The following is an 18,606-nucleotide window of genomic DNA, read 5'->3' on the forward strand; positions in this document are numbered from 1 at the left end:
TTGTCCTGCCCCTCCTGTTGTGACCTGGTCTTCTGTTTTCCCTGAGCCTGCTCAGTCGCCTCCCTTGGGCCTGAGTTGCCCTTCCTGGAGGTCCCTGCCTCCTCTTCTCAGCTCGGGGGACAGCGCCGTTCTCATGCTCCCTCGTACTAGCTCAGCTCTCCAGCTGTTCTGATGCCCAAGGTGCCACCATGGCACCACGAGACCTCTGGGTAGGGACAGGTAAAGCTTTTCTAGTCCCCAGCCTGGGGATGGTTAGAAACTCCCTGGCTGGACTCGGAACGGCAAGGGCCTGTTGTTTTGCCTGGCTCTGATGTGAGCGGAAGCCCACCCACCACCTGCCCCTGCCCCAGCCTCCTACTCCATCTACCACCTGTCTGCTGAAGACAAAAGCATCTTATTTTTCCGTGGTTAGCTGGAGAGGAGCTGTCACCAGGATGATAAACCACTCAGTCTAAAAAAGTGGGTCACATGGAGGAGAGGCGGGACCCCAAGACCACGTGGAAAAGTCCACTGGGGGTTAATGGCCTCGCCACGCCTGCTTGCACCCTCTCTTCTTGCCCCCCCTCCCCAGTGTCAGTCATTGGGGTCTCTGGCTCTGAAGATGCAGTCCTGGTCCACCTGGAGTCAGGGCCAGAGGGGCGGGAGGGGTGCAGTCTGCCCCTGCTCCCACAGTGGGCGTGCGTCTCACCTTGTTTATGTGTGTCTTGCCTTGTTTCTTTGATGAGTCAGGTGGGTACATGGACCCTGTTCTGTCTCCTGTCTCATTCCTGTGGGTAAACCATGCCCAGGGCAGCCTGGGGAAGGAGCCCAGACCCAGGCAGCTGTTGGAAACTTCAACCCCAAGCTGCCTACTGTCCCTCCACGAGGGGATGCCGGCTTTAGGGAGGGGAGCAAGGACCTGAACTAATCCTGTGGGAAGGCCCAGCAAGTCTAGCACCAGTTTGAGAGCGGAAGAGCTCTCAGGTGTGGGAGGGCAGTCCAAAAAGTGGGAGAGCTGTGTAGGGGTGGGGGTGGGGCTGCTGCTGAGGGCTCCCCCAGGCACGGGCTCTGCTTCCTCTGCCTCCCGCCATCTCCCGGAGTCCTCCCAGCGCCCCTCCCCCGCCTACCACCCCTCACCATCTCCAGAGTGGACCCACCTCTTGAGGTGTTAGCCCACGCCCAGCTCTGCCCTGTTCCCTCCTGTTCTGCACCATGCACACCCCCCTCTCTTTTCATCACTTCCCCCATTTCCCCTACCCCTTGTCCCATATCTCTCTGGGCCTACCCAGATTTGGCTGGTGGATTTGCAGATCTTTATTGGTGTCTTCCTAGGTGGGGTTAGTGCTCCAACAAAATCCATCTGTTTTTCTCCTGGGCTCCTCCGCCCGCTCCCTCCCGCTGTGTCCGGGAAGGGGGTACCACTTGGTCCCAGCTCCCTGTGTTTGCGGTAGAGTTAATGTTTAGCCCAGGGCCAATTTCTGAGGCTCAGGCTCTTGCCCCGCCCTGCCCAGCCCTTGGTGCGGGGGAGGAAGAGACCAAGGCTGGCACACACTGAGACGCATCTCCCTGGTGTTATCTTGGCGGGTGTGTCCTGCTCCTGTTTCGCCCACACAGCCCTCCCCTGGTGTGACCTGTATCATGACCCCAGATGTTTCCGGGAGCCACAGGAAGGACCCAGAGCCTCCCGGGTCTGTGTCTGCTGCCTGCATCTTGGGGTGTACACAGCATTCTGGTCACCCTGGAAAATGGGGCCGCTGTGGTGGCCTGTCCATTGCTGGGGATAGGGCTGCTGTGTGCTGGGGACCTGTGAGCTCCTGTGAGGGTGGGGGATCTGCAGCTGTGTGCAGGCAAAGTGTCCATCGGGGAGACAGTTGGAGAGGTGGGTAAGGAACCAGTGTGTTTGACCCTGGAAATACATCATCCTCTGTGCTATGGGAGAGAGGACCATTTGAAGCGTAGCTCCTTTGTGGGGCGGATGGTGGTCCAGTGGCATCAGTTACTTGCATGATGGGTGGAGGTGGGAGCTGCATCGGGGGAATGTCTGTCAAGAGAAGAGGTGAGGGGGTTGTTAGGAGAGGACTGGCAGAGAAGTCAGACTCTTCCTTTACTTTTTCTGTGGGAGAACCCAGCCTGCTCTGAATTAGCATGGTTGGGTAGGGCCCCTGGGAATGGACATTTCGTAATGCCTTTACTGGGTCACGTTTAAGTAAAACTTGAGTGCCGCTGAATGCGATCCCTGAGTCTCCCAGTACCCCGAGATCCTCCTGGCAAGGTGGCCCAGCTGGGCAGGGCCACTGCCCTGTTTCCCAGAGGTCTGACTTTTCCTGGCAGTCCAATCTTGCAGCCCCGCCGTGTCTCCTCCCCTTGCTGGGCTGCTCTGTCTGCAGCCTCTATGGCCCCTGCTGGCCTGGGTCCCACTGTGCTCTCTGAATTTGGCGGCTGCCTTCTGATGGGGGCCACATGGCCCGCTCTTAGCCCCCTATACTGCCTTTGAGGTCTGAGCAGCTGTCTGGGAATCCAGTTGGCCTTGATCCCTGTCCCGCTACTGCTGAACATGGGGCGGGGTCCCTGGAAAGGAAGGAGGTGCCGCGGACAGTCCCTGAAGCTGTGGACCACAGCTTCTCTGGGCAGCCTCCCCAGCGATTCCCTACACATCCTGAGACTGGATCAGTTAAACTCCCAGGTCGGCTGCTGCTGCCACAGAGAAGTTGGTGGATGGGGTCAGGGAGGAGAGAGGGTGTCTCTGAGAAGTCCTTGGCTGTTGGAGTCTCAGATTTCAGATTTCATCATAACAGCAGCGCCCTTGGCACCTCCCCATCCCTTCCCCCACCAGGAGCCGTGGCCAGCAACTTTCCATTGCAGGAAACATCTGCTGGGGAGGCCAGGCTAGGCTGGGGGTTACTGGAGGACGTTGGCCAGGACCATCACCCAGATCCTGTAACTTGAAGCATGTGTAGGGCTCTGGCCCTGCCCGCCCACCGCCCTGCCTGCCTCTCTTCTGCCGCGGGTGACTCTAACAAAGAAGTTGTTTGCTGGTCTGCCGGAGGGAGCACGTTCTGGAGGAGAAAAGGGGTGTGTGTAGGGGGTGGGGATGAGAGCAGGCCCTGTTGCTGCAGGCAGGGGTGGCCCCTCTGCCTGGGGAGGGCTGTGAGTCATAGTGACCCCGTGCCCGCCCATTGCACATTGATTAAATGTGCCAGTTAGGGGACAGACCTGGACTGCAGAGCTCAGCATTCGGGTCCCTCTCTGGAGCCTCAGACTGCGTGTGAGTAACCCATGGGGCTAGACCCCCGCCCCCGCTGTAAAGTTTGCCTGTCTACCCAGGGGCCTGGCCCCCTGGGACCCTCAGCCGGCTCCGTGCACCTGTTGTGGTGTCTGCGTCCTCTGGTCTTAGCTGGACTCTGGGGGTGACTGCGCTGACCAGGAAGGGGTGCTCCACCACATGCCACTCTGCTACCCCCAGGCTACCCTCAGCCCGAAGACCAGCCGAGAAGGACAAAGCAGAGCCCGGCCGTGGGAGTCCGGCCAGCCAGCGTGTCCCAAGAGCCATGCTGACCACACCCTCCCACTCGTGAGGCTTCATGCTGGGAACACAGCTCTAGGAGAGGAGAGGACCTCAGTGAGGGTCACCGAGAAGCCAGGGCCACCCTCTGCGCTCAGTCCAAGCCAGGCCAGTTGTCTTCATTCCTCGCGTGGGACAGTCAGGAGTCAGAGCTCAGGAGCTGGGCTCCCCTGGGGGGCGATGGACTCTCTGATGGAATTGGGGGTCCTGTGGAGCCTTCTGCTGCAGCAGGACAGCCGGTCGCCGCGAGGGTCCCTGAGGAGGTTTGTCGACGTCCCTGCTGGGGCCGAACACTGTTGCCAGCACGGATCTGAGGAAATCCCAGCTGTGAGTGTGTGACCCTCTCTCTCCACGTCTCTGTCACGGTTCTGTGCACCCTGCCGTGCCCCGTTCGGCTCTGCTATCCGAGGGCCCCAGACTTGATCATCTTGGAACCAGAATTTTTGGTCATTTTAAATTAAAATTGGGGAGCCATGCCTCACCTCTGGAGAGTTCGTGAAGGGTGCAGGGGGTGGAAGGGAGAGGGCAAGGGTCTCTGGCATCGAGAGGGTGCATGGTGACAGGTGGAGCACGCTGACCGGGCTCCACCAGGAGAGGGCCAGCCTGCCTTCCACACCGACGGCCTGGCAGTGTAGTGGCATTTATGTGCACACCTGGAAGTTGACACATTCACCGTGAGAGTTGCCCTGCCCTGTCCTCACTGTCTCAGCTTTGTCCCAAGCACAGAAGACGGGTGGCTCCCTCTTCAAATGCATTAGGAAAGTGTGTGGTCAGACTCCCTGCACCCCTCCCTTCCTGGATGTTTGAGGTCTCACTGGGTATGAGAGAGGCTAGAGAGCAATGACCGTGTGGAAATAGGAAGACTTCTGGGCGCCAGGCTGCTGGAAGCCCGATGTACAGTTTCACCTGAAGGGGGCCTGGGGCCACCTGGTCAGCAGCTCCTCAGCTTGGTGGAAGAGCTCTATGAACACTGCGACCCATTAGGGGACAGGAAAAGACAGTGGGGAGCCCCCAAGCAGGTGAACGTCCCGGAACTTGGAGTCACATGGTCTGGGTTCACATGCCACTCTCCTGCTTCGCTTCTCTGTGCCTTAGCTTCCTGGAGTGGAAACAAAGACTCTGAAAGCAACCCTACAGCCAGGGGCGGGGTAGAGATAAACGTGATGGGGCTTGAACCGGAGCGTGGTCCGTGGTAATAAATCATTCCGTGGAAGCGACTGGCAGCTCTCGAAGGCCAATGATAAGGAATTCACTCAGGATCAGGTGGGCTGTGTTTCAAGAGGCCAGGGGGCCATCTAGATTGTCTATCCCAGGACCAGTTCTGAAACTAATGTATGGACCAGTGGAATGTTGTATGCTGAGGTGTGTGGGTTTTTTTTTTTTTTTTTTTTTTTATTTTTTGCCTTCAAAGTCACCGGATGGGCTGGCTTCCTGATCTTCACTCACAGCAGCTCTGACGTTTGGTTTAAGCCTGTGGCAGGTGCTTTTTGAGATTTGGGGGCCTCTGTGACAGTGTTACTTTGGGGAAGGCACCAGGACAGCTACTGTTGCAGTTGGTACTCCCTCTGTAAATAAGCCCAGAACTAAGGCTGAAATTCCAGTTATCAACTCCAGACACAGTGGTTGGAAGCACCCTTCTCTCTGTTCTTCTCTCCCTCGCTCTCCCGGGGAACCTCCTCAAACTAAACGCCTGCCGTTTTCTCTCCCTCTGACTTCCTGAAATTAATTCTCTTCCTTCTGCCAGCACAGAGATGCTCAGGGTACCACTCAGGTATGCAGTGTGTGCTGACCGCAGCCTTGGCTTCCTTGTGGGCCATTCAGCTCTACTGAAAGGTAGATGAGAAGTTGAAGGCCTGCCCCATCATCACCACAGCTGTATGCCACTGGGCTCCCTGGGAGATAGGGAAAAAAGTGTAATAGGCAAGATGCATGTATTACCATTAGCTGGACCGTCTGTCCTCAGGCGTGCCCCTGGCCAAGGGTCAGCAGCGCTGTGTCTTGCAGAAGTAGGTCAGCATGTGGCCGGGTGGAGTACAGTCTCTGTTGCTGTGCAAGGCTCTTCCTGGGTTGCACACTTTTTAAATGCATCTTCCTTGGGTGCCTTCCTTCATCTGTGGGTGCATATCTTCATATGATTTATTCTGTCAAACTATTTTTAGTGACATGTAATAATCTGCACACATTAGTGGGGTACAGTGTGATAATTTGATACATGTTTACAGTGTGCAATTCTCAAATCAGAGAAATTATCATTGCATATCTTTTTGCTTTATTTGAAGGGTGTAAGGATGGAGATGGACAGGCAGACGACTTACAGAGGTCTTCCATCCACTGATTGACTCCATACATGCCCACAACAGCTAGCTACTTGGCTAGCCGGGTAGAAACTAGGAGCCAGGAACCTTACTAATCCAGGTCTCCCCTGTGGATGGCAAAGACTCAACTACTTGAGCCATCCCCTGCTGCCTCCTAGGGTGCACATTGGCAGGAAGCTGGAGTCAGAAGCAGAGCTGGGATTGGAACCCATGCACTCTGACATGAAATGTGGGTATCCCGAGCAGCTCTACACCCCTGCACCAAGTACCCACACTTATACTTTTATTGTTTAAATATCAAGATTGTAAACCCTGAAAGGACAGGAATTCTGTCTGTTCAATAGCTCATGGAGTTCCCAAGGAGGACTTAGGGAGGAAGTATGCGGGTGTGAGCCTGCACCTGGGCGCCCTGCAAGCTGGGCGTGCGGAGTGGGCATCTGGCGGCACAGTGGTGGCGGGGGGTGAGCACAGGACTCGGGATCAGGAGATGCAAAGTGCTTTGCATGCTCTCCAGTATGTTTTTCCATAACACGCCTCTTCCCCTACCTGGCCCCCGAGGGCCTGTGGGATAACAGAGCCTCGGGTTAGGGATCTGCCATTGACCAGCTTTAGTTTCCTTATCAGTACAGTAAGGGCTGGGATTGGATCTTTCTGTGAGGCTGGGGAGGGAAATGAGGTATGCCTAGGGAGCCAGTGATGCTTCTAAATTCTTGTGCATTTATTCTTAGCATATAGTTTGTTTTATGGGCTTTTTAGAGTATTTTATGATTTTTAAAAGGTCTTGTCTTTCACATCTAGCCAGATGCCCACTGTGTTACGGTGACAGCTTCTTCTGAGGGGTGCACCGGGCTGCTTCCCATCATGGGTCCTGTTGGGTGGCTGGGGCTGCACCCCGGGACCCCCTGCTTCATTGTTGAGGTGTTGCTGCCAGCTTGCAGAAGGCTGAGCAGCAGCAGCAGAGTGTGTCCCAGGGAGCCCCCTGGAGGTGGCCCTCCTCTCTCTTTATTCTTTGGATATAATGTGGCCCCGGCTTCATACGATTGATCTTTTCTCATTGAGGAATGTTGGATATAGACCATGGTATAATATCAGATTCTCTTCACTCTATTTTTCTTCTTTCTCTCTCTCTCTCTCTCTCTCTCTCTCTCTCTTTTTTTTTTTTTTTTTTTTTTTGATAGGCAGTGTGGATAGAGAGAGAGACAGAGAGAAAGGTCTTCCTTTTTGCCGTTGGTTCACCCTCCAGTGGCCACTGTGGCCGGCGCATCTCGCTGATCCAAAGCCAGGAGCCAGGTGCTTCTCCTAGTCTCCCATGCAGGTGCAGGGCCCAAGGACTTAGGCCATCCTCCACTGCCTTCCCGGGCCATAGTAGAGAGCTGGCCTGGAAGAGGGGCAACCGGGATAGAATCTGGTGCCCCAACCGGGACTAGAACCTGGTGTGCCGGCACCACAAGGCGGAGGATTAGCCTGTTAAGCCACGGCGCCGGCCTTTCTTTCTCTTTTTTAAAAAAAGAATTTGAATAACATTTTTTAAAAAAAAATATTTATTTACTTATTTGAAAGGCAGAGTTACAGAGAGGCAGAAGCAGAGAGACAGAGAATCTTCCTTCCGTTGGTTCACTCTCTAGATGGCCGCAATGGCCAGAGCTAGGCAGATTTGAAACCAGGAGCCAGGAGCTTCTTCTAGGTCTCCATGTGGGTGCAGGGGCCCAAGGACTTGGGCCATCTTCCACTGCTTTCCCAGGCCATAGCAGGGAGCTGGATTGGAAGTGGAGCAGCTGGGACTCGAACCAGTGCCTATATGGGATGCTGGCACTGCAGGACTATGCCACAGCGCCAGCCCCCCACTCTATTTTTCCACACTGAGCCTCCTTTTCTGGCCTAGCCTCCAGGGTTAACACAGTCTGGTCCTTGTCCTTTTATCATGTAAACAAATGCTGGTCCTTTACCTTCTTCACTAGCCTCATAGAACCTGGGTCCATCCTACTAACCTTGGCCATTGTCCTGCAGGTATTAAGTCCCACATACAAGCAGAGAAATGAAGACTTCAGAAAGCTCTTTAAGCAACTTCCAGACACGGAGCGCCTCATCGTTGGTGAGCCGGGTGACCTGGGAGGGGGCCGGGGAGAAGTCTCTAAGGGTCCCAGGCCTAGCACCCGGGCTGCTTCTGTCTAGAGGCTGTAGCCAGGCCATGTAAGCGTGTCTTTCTGGGAACAGGGAGAGGGGAATGTCCAGATTCCTGGCTCCAGCTGCCAGGCTCAAGGCTGAGCACAACATCTCTGGTAGCCTTGAGAGCCCACCCTGCAGAGAGTCACTAGCACCCTTAACTTCTCAGAGGGGAGGAAGGGTTTGGTGACATGGTGGATGGAGGGAGGGAAGTTAGGTTAATGTTGTTGGCCTTTTGTGCCTCTAGCTCTGGGGCCCCCTCTGCTATCCCGTTTGTTCCCCTGCCTCTAGGCAGTTGCATATTTCACCTTTATGTTCCCGATCATGAGGTGCCAGGGAGTGCCTTGGCTACTAGGTCACGCTGTCATGCGCCTGGTCGTCTGTAGGCTTCCCCGTTGCTGGTGGGGGATGGTGGTGACATGCCTACTGCCCAGTGGTTTGCTAAAAATGCTTTCTGCCTCTGTGCTCCCCTGTCCCCATCCTGCCACAGACTACTCATGTGCACTCCAAAGAGACATTCTTCTTCAGGGCCGACTCTACCTCTCTGAAAATTGGATTTGCTTCTACAGCAACATCTTCCGCTGGGAAACCCTGGTAAAGACCTGGGGCTTTGTTCCCTTGGGTGGACCCTTGGTTGTGGCTGAGCAAGCTGGCTTCACTTTCTTCCTCTTACTGACTTGGGGTTCTTGCCAGGCCTTTGCATAATTAACAAAAACCCATGCACGAGTCGTGAGGGATTTGTCACTCTGGGTCCTAACGATGAGATGTCTTCTACCACATCTTTCCCTCCCCCTCCTTCCCTCGGGGTGGAGAAGAGAGTACTGAGAACATTTGCTTTTGGCAAAGGCAGGTAAATATTTGGCAGGAGTTGCTATAGAAAGAGACATAGTAAAGTAAGAAGGGCATTGGCCTTGGGACTTATGCACTGGTGTGCACCCTCTCTGGGTTTTGCAATGAAATAGCTGTGTGATTTTAGGCTAGTTCTGTCTTTCCCTCTGACTCCGCTTCCTAAATGGGGGAGAATGATTAACGAAGTGACTTCCAGGGTCCTGTCCAGTGGCAGTATTCTGTGTTTGTGACAAATAATGGAAGGACTTCTTTGCACATTTAGCAGACTGTGTACAAATGAGGAAGAAAGGTTCCCGGGCCAAGAACCAAGCTACCCACAAGGCTCACTGTGTGGCCTCTGTGAAATAAGGAGATAAACCCACAGATCTCTAGGGTCATCCATTCCAGCTCTATAAATGTGCCATCTGTGACCTGGTTTCCCTGCCTGCACTGGTGTCATGTGAAGCACTCTTTGTCTGGGTCTACTGATGCCTCCTCTTGCTTGTCATTCTTCCCTGTGCCCATGGCAATGCCAGCTGACAGTTCGTTTGAAAGACATCTGCTCCATGACTAAAGAAAAAACAGCTCGCCTCATTCCCAATGCCATCCAAGTTTGCACTGATTCAGAAAAGGTAAGTGGAGTCTAGTTCAGGCCTCTCTACCTACCCCAACCCTGACTGCTGTACTTCTGCCCTTAAATAGCATGGATGTGGAGGCTAATAGGGTGGGAGGGAGGGGTGGGACAAGTGATGTGGGTTCCAGGAACCATCTCCAGGGATGGTAGGGTGGCTGGAGGCTGGAGTGGCAGGCATTGACACGGAGCCAGAACACCTGAAATCAGGACCCATGATGTAGGCATGTGAGGCATCGTTTCTGAGCCTGAATTTTTGTATATGCAACATGTGTAACATGAAATGAGTCTCGAGATACCATCACATATTTGACACTAGATTGTGAAGCACTATGCAAGTGTAAGTAGTCTTCATGTGAGATCAGCATGTGGCTGATTGAATGTCAGGAGGGAGAGTCTGGCAGGAAAAAGATTATCCTTATCCACAGGGGCGACTGTGGTGCATAAAATTTAAGACAGGTCAGTCTTTGAGCTTCAGCCAGAGTCTGAAGACTAATCTATTTAAGGCTTGGGTGGACTAGATTTCTGCTGAAGACGTCTACAGTTTCCTTGGACCTGGGCAGTTCAGCGGCAGAAGCCATGTGTGTTGAGGTCAGATAGTCCTGGGTTTGACTTCTGTTTCTGGCCCCATCCAGCTTTGTGATTCTACAAGTTGCCCAACCTCAACAGCCTGTTATTAGTTGTTAGCGGATCTGTGGAATGCCCAATGCGTTTTTGGATGCTTCCAAATGAAAAAGCATTTGGAAGCACTTACTAATGTTCAGTAAAATTGGGTTGTCTGTTGCCTGTCTCCTGAATATTAAGAACAGATCACACTGATAGGCAAGCACTGGAAGAGCAGGTCTTCTCTGTTTTGTCCCTTGTTGTGCCCCAAACATGTAGACTCGTGTCCAACACATGCTGACTTTTTTTTAAAAAAAGATTTATTTATTTATTTGGAAGTCAGAGTTACACAGAGAGAGAGAGGTCCCCATCTACCGATTCACTCTCCAATTGGCCGCAATGGCCAGAGCACTCATGCTAATTTTTAAATATTTGTTAAATGAATGAAAAGGGTCAGGAAGTCAGGGAATTTGTCTCACCCCTCCCCTTTTTTGGGGGAGGGGGGAGTTAGTTCATAGCTCACCTCTGACCCAGTTCTAGTATGTGAGTGAAAGACATTTTTATGTAGATGAAATCTTTATTTTTTAATATTTATTTTATTTATTTGAAAGGCATAATGAAAAAGAGGGAGAAAGATCTTGCATCTGCTGGTTCATTCCCCAAATGGCCCCGACAGCCAGACCTGGGGCCAGGCAGCTGAAGCCAGGAGCCTGGAACTCCATCCAGGTTTCCCACATGAGTGACAGGGGCCCAGCTGCTTAGACCATCATCCTCTGCCTTCCCGGGCACATTAGCCAGGCACTGGATTGGAAGTGCAGCAGCCAGACTCAGCACAGTGCTCCAGTGTGGGGTGTGATGTGGGATGGTAGCATCGCAGGCTGTGGCTTAACCTGCTGTGCCACAAGCACCTGCCCTGGAGGTGAAAACTTGAAACCAGGGAGAAAAGTACTGAGACTACTGTGGGTATAAAAGTGAAGGACTTGATCGCAGGGGGATCTCAGAGGTCCCACGTGCCTGGAGCCTCCCTCTCCGTGTCTGACCTCTGTGGCTGAAGTGCCTGTGCCGATCACAGATATCATGGAGCCATTGGTATTAGAGGATGAAGTTGGTGTCTTAAAGGAAAAAGGCCCCTGTCTCCATTCCTGTGTTATCTTGATGCACATTCCTCCGTTTTCTCCTGCAATCCAGCACTTTTTCACGTCGTTTGGAGCCCGGGATAGGACATACATGATGATGTTCCGACTCTGGCAGAACGCTCTCCTTGAAAAGGTATGTTCGGGGGTGGAGTGGGGGGGACATCCAGCAGATGTCCTTTCCCGCGAGAGGTCGCTCTTTACTTAGCCAGCTCCAAGATGCCCAAGTCTCTTCATGGTCCACCAGGCTTGGGAGAGTGGCGCATGCTTCCATGAGTAGTACTGACCTGAGTCCTGGAAGTAGCCTGTCCCCTCTGTGAATGGTCTCCACGCTGCCCAGAGTGAAGCTCTGAGGACTTCACACCTGTCACAGGAGATTTCTGCTGTGGGTGGGAGACGGGGTCCGGAGACCTGTGGGTGCTCAGCATCCAAATCAGAAGTTCCCAGGTCTCCCCAGCCTCGGAGTCCCCTGAGTTTATGCTTCTTCATACTGGACCTCATCAGTAGACACATGGGTGGGGCAGTTACCATGCAAGGGACCAGCTGGTTACGATATGCAAACCTCTGCTGAAGGACTAGGTCAGGAAGAGCCAAGACCCTGGCTTTGGGAAAGTCTGTACTCCTAGGCTTTCTGCTGAGATCACAGAGGTGGCTGCTCCACTCTGGTGCAGCTAGGGAGAGGTGGTTTGACTTCTGCCCTCCACAGGAGCCAGCTTGGCTCATGTACAGAACAAGGGGTCCGGAGGGAAGAAGGATTACGTTTATACCGCTTTTCCCCCACAGCCTCTCTGCCCCAAGGAGCTCTGGCACTTTGTTCACCAGTGCTATGGGAATGAGCTGGGCCTGACCAGTGACGATGAGGACTACGTTCCCCCTGATGATGACTTCAACACAATGGGGTGAGGAGCTAGGGGTGGGCTGTGTGGGAAACCTAGGGTGGGGTGGCAGCAAAAGCTCTACTGGGAAACTGGCATTGAAGTGGGGCCCCAAAGGAAGTGAGGGAGTGAGCCAAGGGGGTACCTGCGGGAAGAGCAGAGGGGGGTTGAAGGGGCAGGGTCTGAGAGCCTTTTGGCCACAGTGACTGACTAGTCTGAGTGCGATGGGAAGATTGTGAATAGATAATTGATAAGGTCTGACTTAACATTTTAACAGGATCACTCTGGCCTCTGTGCAAAAATACGTGGAAGAGGCGGGCGGGAGCATGGGTAGAAGCAGAGGGAGACAAAGAGGCTGTTAAATAATTTAGATGATTTGAATGAGTGGTAATGGTGGTTTGGACCAGGAGGGTGGCTGCAGAACCGGTGATAAGTGATCTGTTCCTGAATCTTTTTGATACATTTACTGATGGATTAAAAAGGAGCCATAGGTGGGATTTTCTGGATTGATTTTATCTTCTGCATAGATGAGGTTGTTCCAAACAGAGATGGACAACATTGTGGGCAGAGCACATGTTTGGGGGAAGGTCACGAGGCTGATTTTAGGCAGGTTGAGTCTGCTATGCTCTCTGCCATGTGGAGCAGCCAAGCAGGTGTTGGGGGATGAGTGTAGAGTTCAGGGGGACGTCTGGGCCAGGGCCATACACTCTGCAGTTATTGATGGATTGCCCTGAGATTGGCTGAACCCTCTACTAACCAAATGAACATAAAATGTAGTTCAAGGACTAGGCCTGAGAGCACTTGACCAGAGGAAGCAGCAGCAAAAGAGATCTTGGAAGAATATCCAAGGAAGTAGGAGGAACACTAGGGGGCACTTTATATCCTGGAAGCCAAGGAAAAGGACTTAAGGAGAGGGGAGTGCCACTGTGTCACGTGTTGTTGATAGGAAAGACAGGGGCCACACTCTACTGACACAAAGCATTTGTGAGGTGTAGAAGGCAGCTGGAGACTGGGCGATGGTGTGAGAGGCTTAGAGAAATAGAAGGCAGGGAAAAGGCATTGAACTTGTTGTACTTAGACCTGGGCTCAGGTGCAAACATCAGTATTTAATAGTGGTATCAGCTAACCCCGTGAGTGCCCACTTGGTGATTGCTATAATGCCTGTTATATACCCAGAGTCATCGAGCATAGACCAGATGTTGGTGCCAATGGTGACTGGAATGGTGATGACTCCTCAGCCTGGGGAGGCTGTAGAGGTGTCCCTGAAATGTCCTTAGAAGGACATCACCTTATTCTCAAGGAGGTTTCCTTTTAGGTTTAGAGCAGAGAAGTTTACTACTTAGGATTTAGATACTGGGCACTGTGGAAGCACTGGTGCCCAGAGTCCTGTCTTAATCGCTGTTTGGGAAATGAAATTATGCTCAGAACCCAGATATTTGATTCAAGTAGTTGGGATGGGCCGGGCACCAATGGAACAAAATAGCTTAACACAAATAGCTATTGCAGTTAGGGAAACCAGAAGTGTTACATGGGGGGCTGGGAGGGGTGAGGTGAGATGGGAATGAAGTTTGAGGAGAGCAGTGGAGGTGGACTTTTGCTTAGGGGAGGGACACGCATGCAACGAAGAAGCAGGAAAGCCCAGAGCTTTGGATGGACTGAAAGATCTGAGGTTCTTGGAGCGGTCGATGATCCTGGCCGATGAGGCTAACATGGCTCATTGTTGTCTTCTCTCAGCTACTGTGAAGAGATCCCCGTGGAAGAGAATGAAGTGAATGACAGCTCATCCAAAAGCAGCATAGAGACCAAGCCGGATGCAAGTCCTCAGCTGCCCAAGAAATCCATCACCAACAGCACTCTGACGTCCACAGGGAGCAGCGAAGCCCCCGTCTCGGTACGGGCGGTCGGCCCTTGGTCCTTGCACCAGTGTCGTGTAGCTTTGTTAATGCCACAGGGACCCACCCTGGCGAGCAGCAGTGGGGAGGGTGGTTGTGCTGTGGTTGATTTATTAAGGCGGTGTTGTAGAGTGGATGGGCTCTTCATATTCTAATGGTATAGTCTGGGTTCTAGTTTTATCTGGACTTGACTTCTGAGCAGATGGAAACCATTCCCAGTGCAGTGTGTTCGTTTTGTTCTTGGTGGAGTGCCCTGGATCATTCCTTTCCCATGGAGAACTATTGCAGGTCATTTTTGTTTTTGCACTGTCTTTATCTGAAGTTGAAGTCATACATAGAGATAAAACTGTACAACTGTTCATTGTTCACTCATTTGATTAATATTTATTAATGGAGTCCCAGTGTACACACTGTGGTTTGGCTTCCCGCTGTGCTAGACATTATGGACACCATAGCGAGGTGTAACAGGAACTTTGTTCTTGAGAATTTTGATAGGAGAAAGAATGTTGATGAAGGAGGCTTGGGTGCGTTCTGGCAGGTAGAAGGAATGGGAACTTCTAGAAAAGAGAGCTTAGCGTTCCAGTGATTTAAGGGTCAGATCAGCTGGGGTTAGAAGGAAAACATTCATTTGACTCTCAGTGTTCATTTTTTGCCTCTGAGGTTATTGTTCAGGTGTAAAGAATTGCATTGACCCTTCCAGGGCTATTGGGAGAATGAATATGGCTCAGGAAGGGACCAGAGCTGGCAGTGCTGGCTCTGTCCCCACCTGGCTTGGTGTGGCATTCAAGTAGCGAGCCCAGGAGGGGCGGCAGCAGCTTGTGCTGTGTTCACCCGTCTTCCGAGCAGGGCTGGGGGAACCCCCAGAGCATGGCTCCAGCCCAGTTCCCCAGCAGCTGAGCTGTGAATGGGAGGCCCTCCAAGGCCAGGGCTCTAACTGCCTTGGAGAGTAGATGCCCTGAGCACTTTGCTCCTGGTGGGTGACTGCTCTGTCTTCACCACAGTTTGATGGCCTGCCCTTGGAAGAGGAGGTGCTGGAGGGCGATGGGTCCCTGGAGAAGGAGCTCGCCATTGACAACATCATAGGGGATAAGATGGAGATCATTGCACCTGTGAACTCCCCATCACTGGACTTCAATGACAATGAAGACATCCCCACCGAGCTCAGCGACTCTTCTGACACCCATGATGAAGGTGAGCATTTGAAAACGGCTCAGGTGGCTCTGTGGGGACTGGAGTTAGTCTCTAGGTTCCTGGTGGGGTGGCTAAAAGAGCTTTTGGAATAAATGGTGCATTTCGGGGCCAGTGTTGTGGTGTAGTGGGTAAAGCCATTGCCTGCAATGCCAATGTTCATATGGACACTGGTTCGTGTCCTGGCTGCTCCACTTCAATCCACTTCCTGACTAATGGCCTGGGAAAAGTAGCGGAATATAACCCAACCTAAGTGCTTGGGGCCTTGCACCCACAGGGGAGACTGTGCTCCTGATTTTGGCTCCTGGTTTCAGCCCAGGCCGATTTTCTCTCTCTCTCTCTCTCTCCCTCTCCCTCTCCCTCTCTCTCTCCTTCCCTCTTTCCCTCTCTCTCTCCCTCCATCTCTCTCTCTTAAATAATAAATAAATCTTTTTTTTAAACATGGTGCATTTATAGGGAACTTCAAAAAGGTTATGAAAATGTGTGTTAAGAAAAAAACTGAATTGACTTTAACATTTTTTGCACTGAAACAAATATACCTTTTACTTCCATTTTCTTTCTTTTTTTAAGATTTATTTATTTATTTATTTATTTGAGAGGCAGAGTTACAGACAGAGGAAGAGACAGAGAGAGAGGTCTTCCGTCCACTGGTTCACTATCCAAATGGCTACAATGGCCGGAGCTGTGCCAGGAGCTTCCTCCAGGTCTCCCACATAGGTGCAGGGGCCCAAGTGCTTGGGCCATCTTCTACTGCTTTTCCAGGCCATAGAAGAGAGCTGGATCAGGAGTGGTGCTGCCAGGTCTCGAACCGGCGCCCATCTGGGAATCGGGCACCGCAGGCGGTGGCTTTACCTACTATGCCACAGCGCCAGCAGTACTGCACTCCTACATGGGGTCAGCTGCTAGGACCACCCTCAGAAATATGCTGCTCTGTACATGGCTGGAGAGAAGCCACAGTCTCAGTATTCCTGAAATTGGTTGGTGATTTTCCTGCACTGAAATGACGGTGGGTTCTCACTCGTGAGTGGATGCAGAGAGTGCTTGCTGGCTCATCTGTGGACAGTCCCGGGGTCACCTCTGATGGCTTTCTAACCTTCAGTTGTTTTGACCACCCCTGTCCAGGATCCAGGGTGAATGACTGCACAGGCTGGGTGCTGCCCAATTCCAGTGGTGCTGTGTGCATACTCTGAGATGTGACTGTCCCTCCCACCAGGACTGTTTAATGCCCAGGCCCAGGCACTAACTGTGGCAGCTGCTCCTGATTTCTTCCTTGACCTTCTCAGGATCTAATGATGCCACAAATGTCGGCCTCCTACTTGAAGTCACACACGGGCCCATGCAGATGCAATAATTAGGGACCGTGAGATGCCAGGGGCTGGGGGGAAATACTAAGGCTTTACCAACTCATCTGTACCGTCAGACACACCCTTCTGTAGCAGACACAAAATGCAAAACATTGCAAGTGCCGTCGCCTGGTTGGCGGTGGTCTGCACAGGGTCACAAAATCGTGTTCCAAGTAGGTGCAGCATCCCTGAGAAAGCAGGCAGCTACACCTGGGAACCCCGTCCCCCTCTGCACCTTGCTCTGTGTGCCTCTTCCTTTGGCTCATCCTGATTTCTCTTCTTGTGCTATAATAAAGCTGTAATCGTAAGCTTCTAAAAGAAGGGGCGGGGACTGAAGTCGCAGGTGAAATAAGCTGCCTTGGGAAGGGAGAGCAGGCCTGGTGCAGCAGGGACCACAGACCACTGGGGAAACCCAGCCTCAGAAGCTCTTTTGTAAACAGTGGCCCTTGAACATACCTGTGCCTTGGGTTCCAATGTCACTTGTGTCGAGTGTAGTTACCCTAAAGAGTCTCCATGACTCATCCGTTGGAAGTCCTCAGTTGCTTGAATGTTGGTCTAAGAGCAACTAAATTAGGAGCATTTGAAAGCATAACAGCAAACAGTGCCCACTTCCCAGTGCTCTGTATAGGATGAGAGGACATAGTGCTAACTAGGGTGGACGCTTGCACCGCCGGGAAGGATGGAGACGGAAGCAAAGATGAATAGTGGGGCCCGTGAGCCGGCTACCCTGCTGCACAGCCTCCCCCTCTCCTGGCAACCATGCCCATGACCATGAGACACCAGTCCAGGGGGCGTCCCCAGAGCTCCTCCCTCTGCTGTCACTTTCTAACTCCCTGTCCTCTGTGCAGGTGAGGTCCAGGCCTTCTATGAGGACCTGAGTGGCCGGCAGTACGTGAACGAAGTCTTCAACTTCAGCGTGGACAAGCTCTATGACCTCCTCTTCACCACCTCGCCCTTCCTGCGGGACTTCATGGAGCAGAGACGCTTTTCCGGTCTGTTCTGTGGGAGTGGCTCCCCGCCCCGCCCTCTCTGATCCCCGGTTTGCTCCCTTCCGTTTCCCTTCCTGCCCTGTCCCATGGGTCCTTTTTTTCCCAAGCCACCTGCTGGCCCAGGCGCCCATCTTCTTGCCATGGTAGGTGCCGGAGCCCCCTTGGGGCCCTGCCTGTCTTGTGTGTCCCCCAGCGGTGCAGTGTCACACTTGCTCACTGTGCACCAGACTGGCAGTGGTGACCAGCACCTGCCTGGCCTCCATTCTCTCAGGGCTCGGTGCCTAATGAAAGACAGCAGTGCCCACTCACAGGAAGCACCGACTCCACACCGAGCAGGGTCTGTGATCTCATTCAGTGTGTCCAGCTGCCTTGTATGCAGGCTGTGTGATCCCCCAGGGCTGATGAGGAAGCTTGAGCTCGGGCTCTCACCATCATACAGCCTCGAAGGGACAGAGCTGGGATTCAAACCCAGGGCACTCGGGGTTCATGCTTAGACACTCTGTGCTGCCTTCTGTCCCCTCCACACTGCCATTCCCATGGGAGGGGCTGCAGCACTGCTATGGGAAAGGGCATTGAGAAAAGCACTGGGACATCATGGAGCCCCTGTGCTGGGAGAGAGCATGGTGAGTACAAAGAAGGTCAGGCCTTAGGGGAGAGAACTTGTTCCCAAGGGATCCTAGGCCCTTGCCACAGTAACTCCAGTGTTGCCAGCACCCCCGTAGGTGGCCCCGAGACCTCCTGCCCCAGCCCAGGAACAATCAGCATTCTGGAGCCGTCTGTAGAATTTTGGCCATGCTACAATGAGCCTCTTTCTGCTTCAACTCCCGCTCCTCCCAGGCCTCCTCCTCCCCTGGTCCTCGCGCTCCCATTGGCTTCCATGTGGCCAGCCCAGGGAAGGGACGTTCACTTAGAGGGGAAACTAAGATGTGGGCAGGGGTTGCCACTTTCCTGCCCTCATTCTGGGGTTCATCTCTTTCCGCAGACATCATCTTCCATCCGTGGAAGAAGGAAGAGAATGGAAACCAGAGTCGCGTGATTCTTTACACCATCACCCTTACCAACCCTCTGGCTCCCAAAACTGCCACGGTCAGGGAGACCCAGGTGA

General features: G+C 52.9%; 1 protein-coding gene across 3 annotated transcripts in view; it reads left to right on the top strand.

The window, feature by feature from the left end:
• GRAMD1B (GRAM domain containing 1B) overlaps positions 1-18,606 on the top strand; it is a 200,655-nt gene that overhangs the window by 163,942 nt on the left and 18,107 nt on the right. For 2 of the 3 annotated variants that reach the window (XM_062197227.1, XM_062197229.1), the window contains 9 exons: positions 7,864-7,948; positions 8,510-8,613; positions 9,384-9,479; positions 11,270-11,350; positions 11,998-12,113; positions 13,824-13,980; positions 14,983-15,172; positions 17,361-17,504; positions 18,484-18,602. In XM_062197227.1, coding sequence (XP_062053211.1) covers positions 7,864-7,948; positions 8,510-8,613; positions 9,384-9,479; positions 11,270-11,350; positions 11,998-12,113; positions 13,824-13,980; positions 14,983-15,172; positions 17,361-17,504; positions 18,484-18,602 — 1,092 coding nt within the window. Of the gene's footprint in view, positions 1-3,270; positions 3,869-7,863; positions 7,949-8,509; positions 8,614-9,383; positions 9,480-11,269; positions 11,351-11,997; positions 12,114-13,823; positions 13,981-14,982; positions 15,173-17,360; positions 17,505-18,483; positions 18,603-18,606 lie in introns of those variants that run through there. The other variant, XM_062197228.1, reaches the window with a different exon arrangement.

Source organism: Lepus europaeus, chromosome 7, assembly GCF_033115175.1.
Source record: "Lepus europaeus isolate LE1 chromosome 7, mLepTim1.pri, whole genome shotgun sequence".
Taxonomy (NCBI): domain Eukaryota; kingdom Metazoa; phylum Chordata; class Mammalia; order Lagomorpha; family Leporidae; genus Lepus; species Lepus europaeus.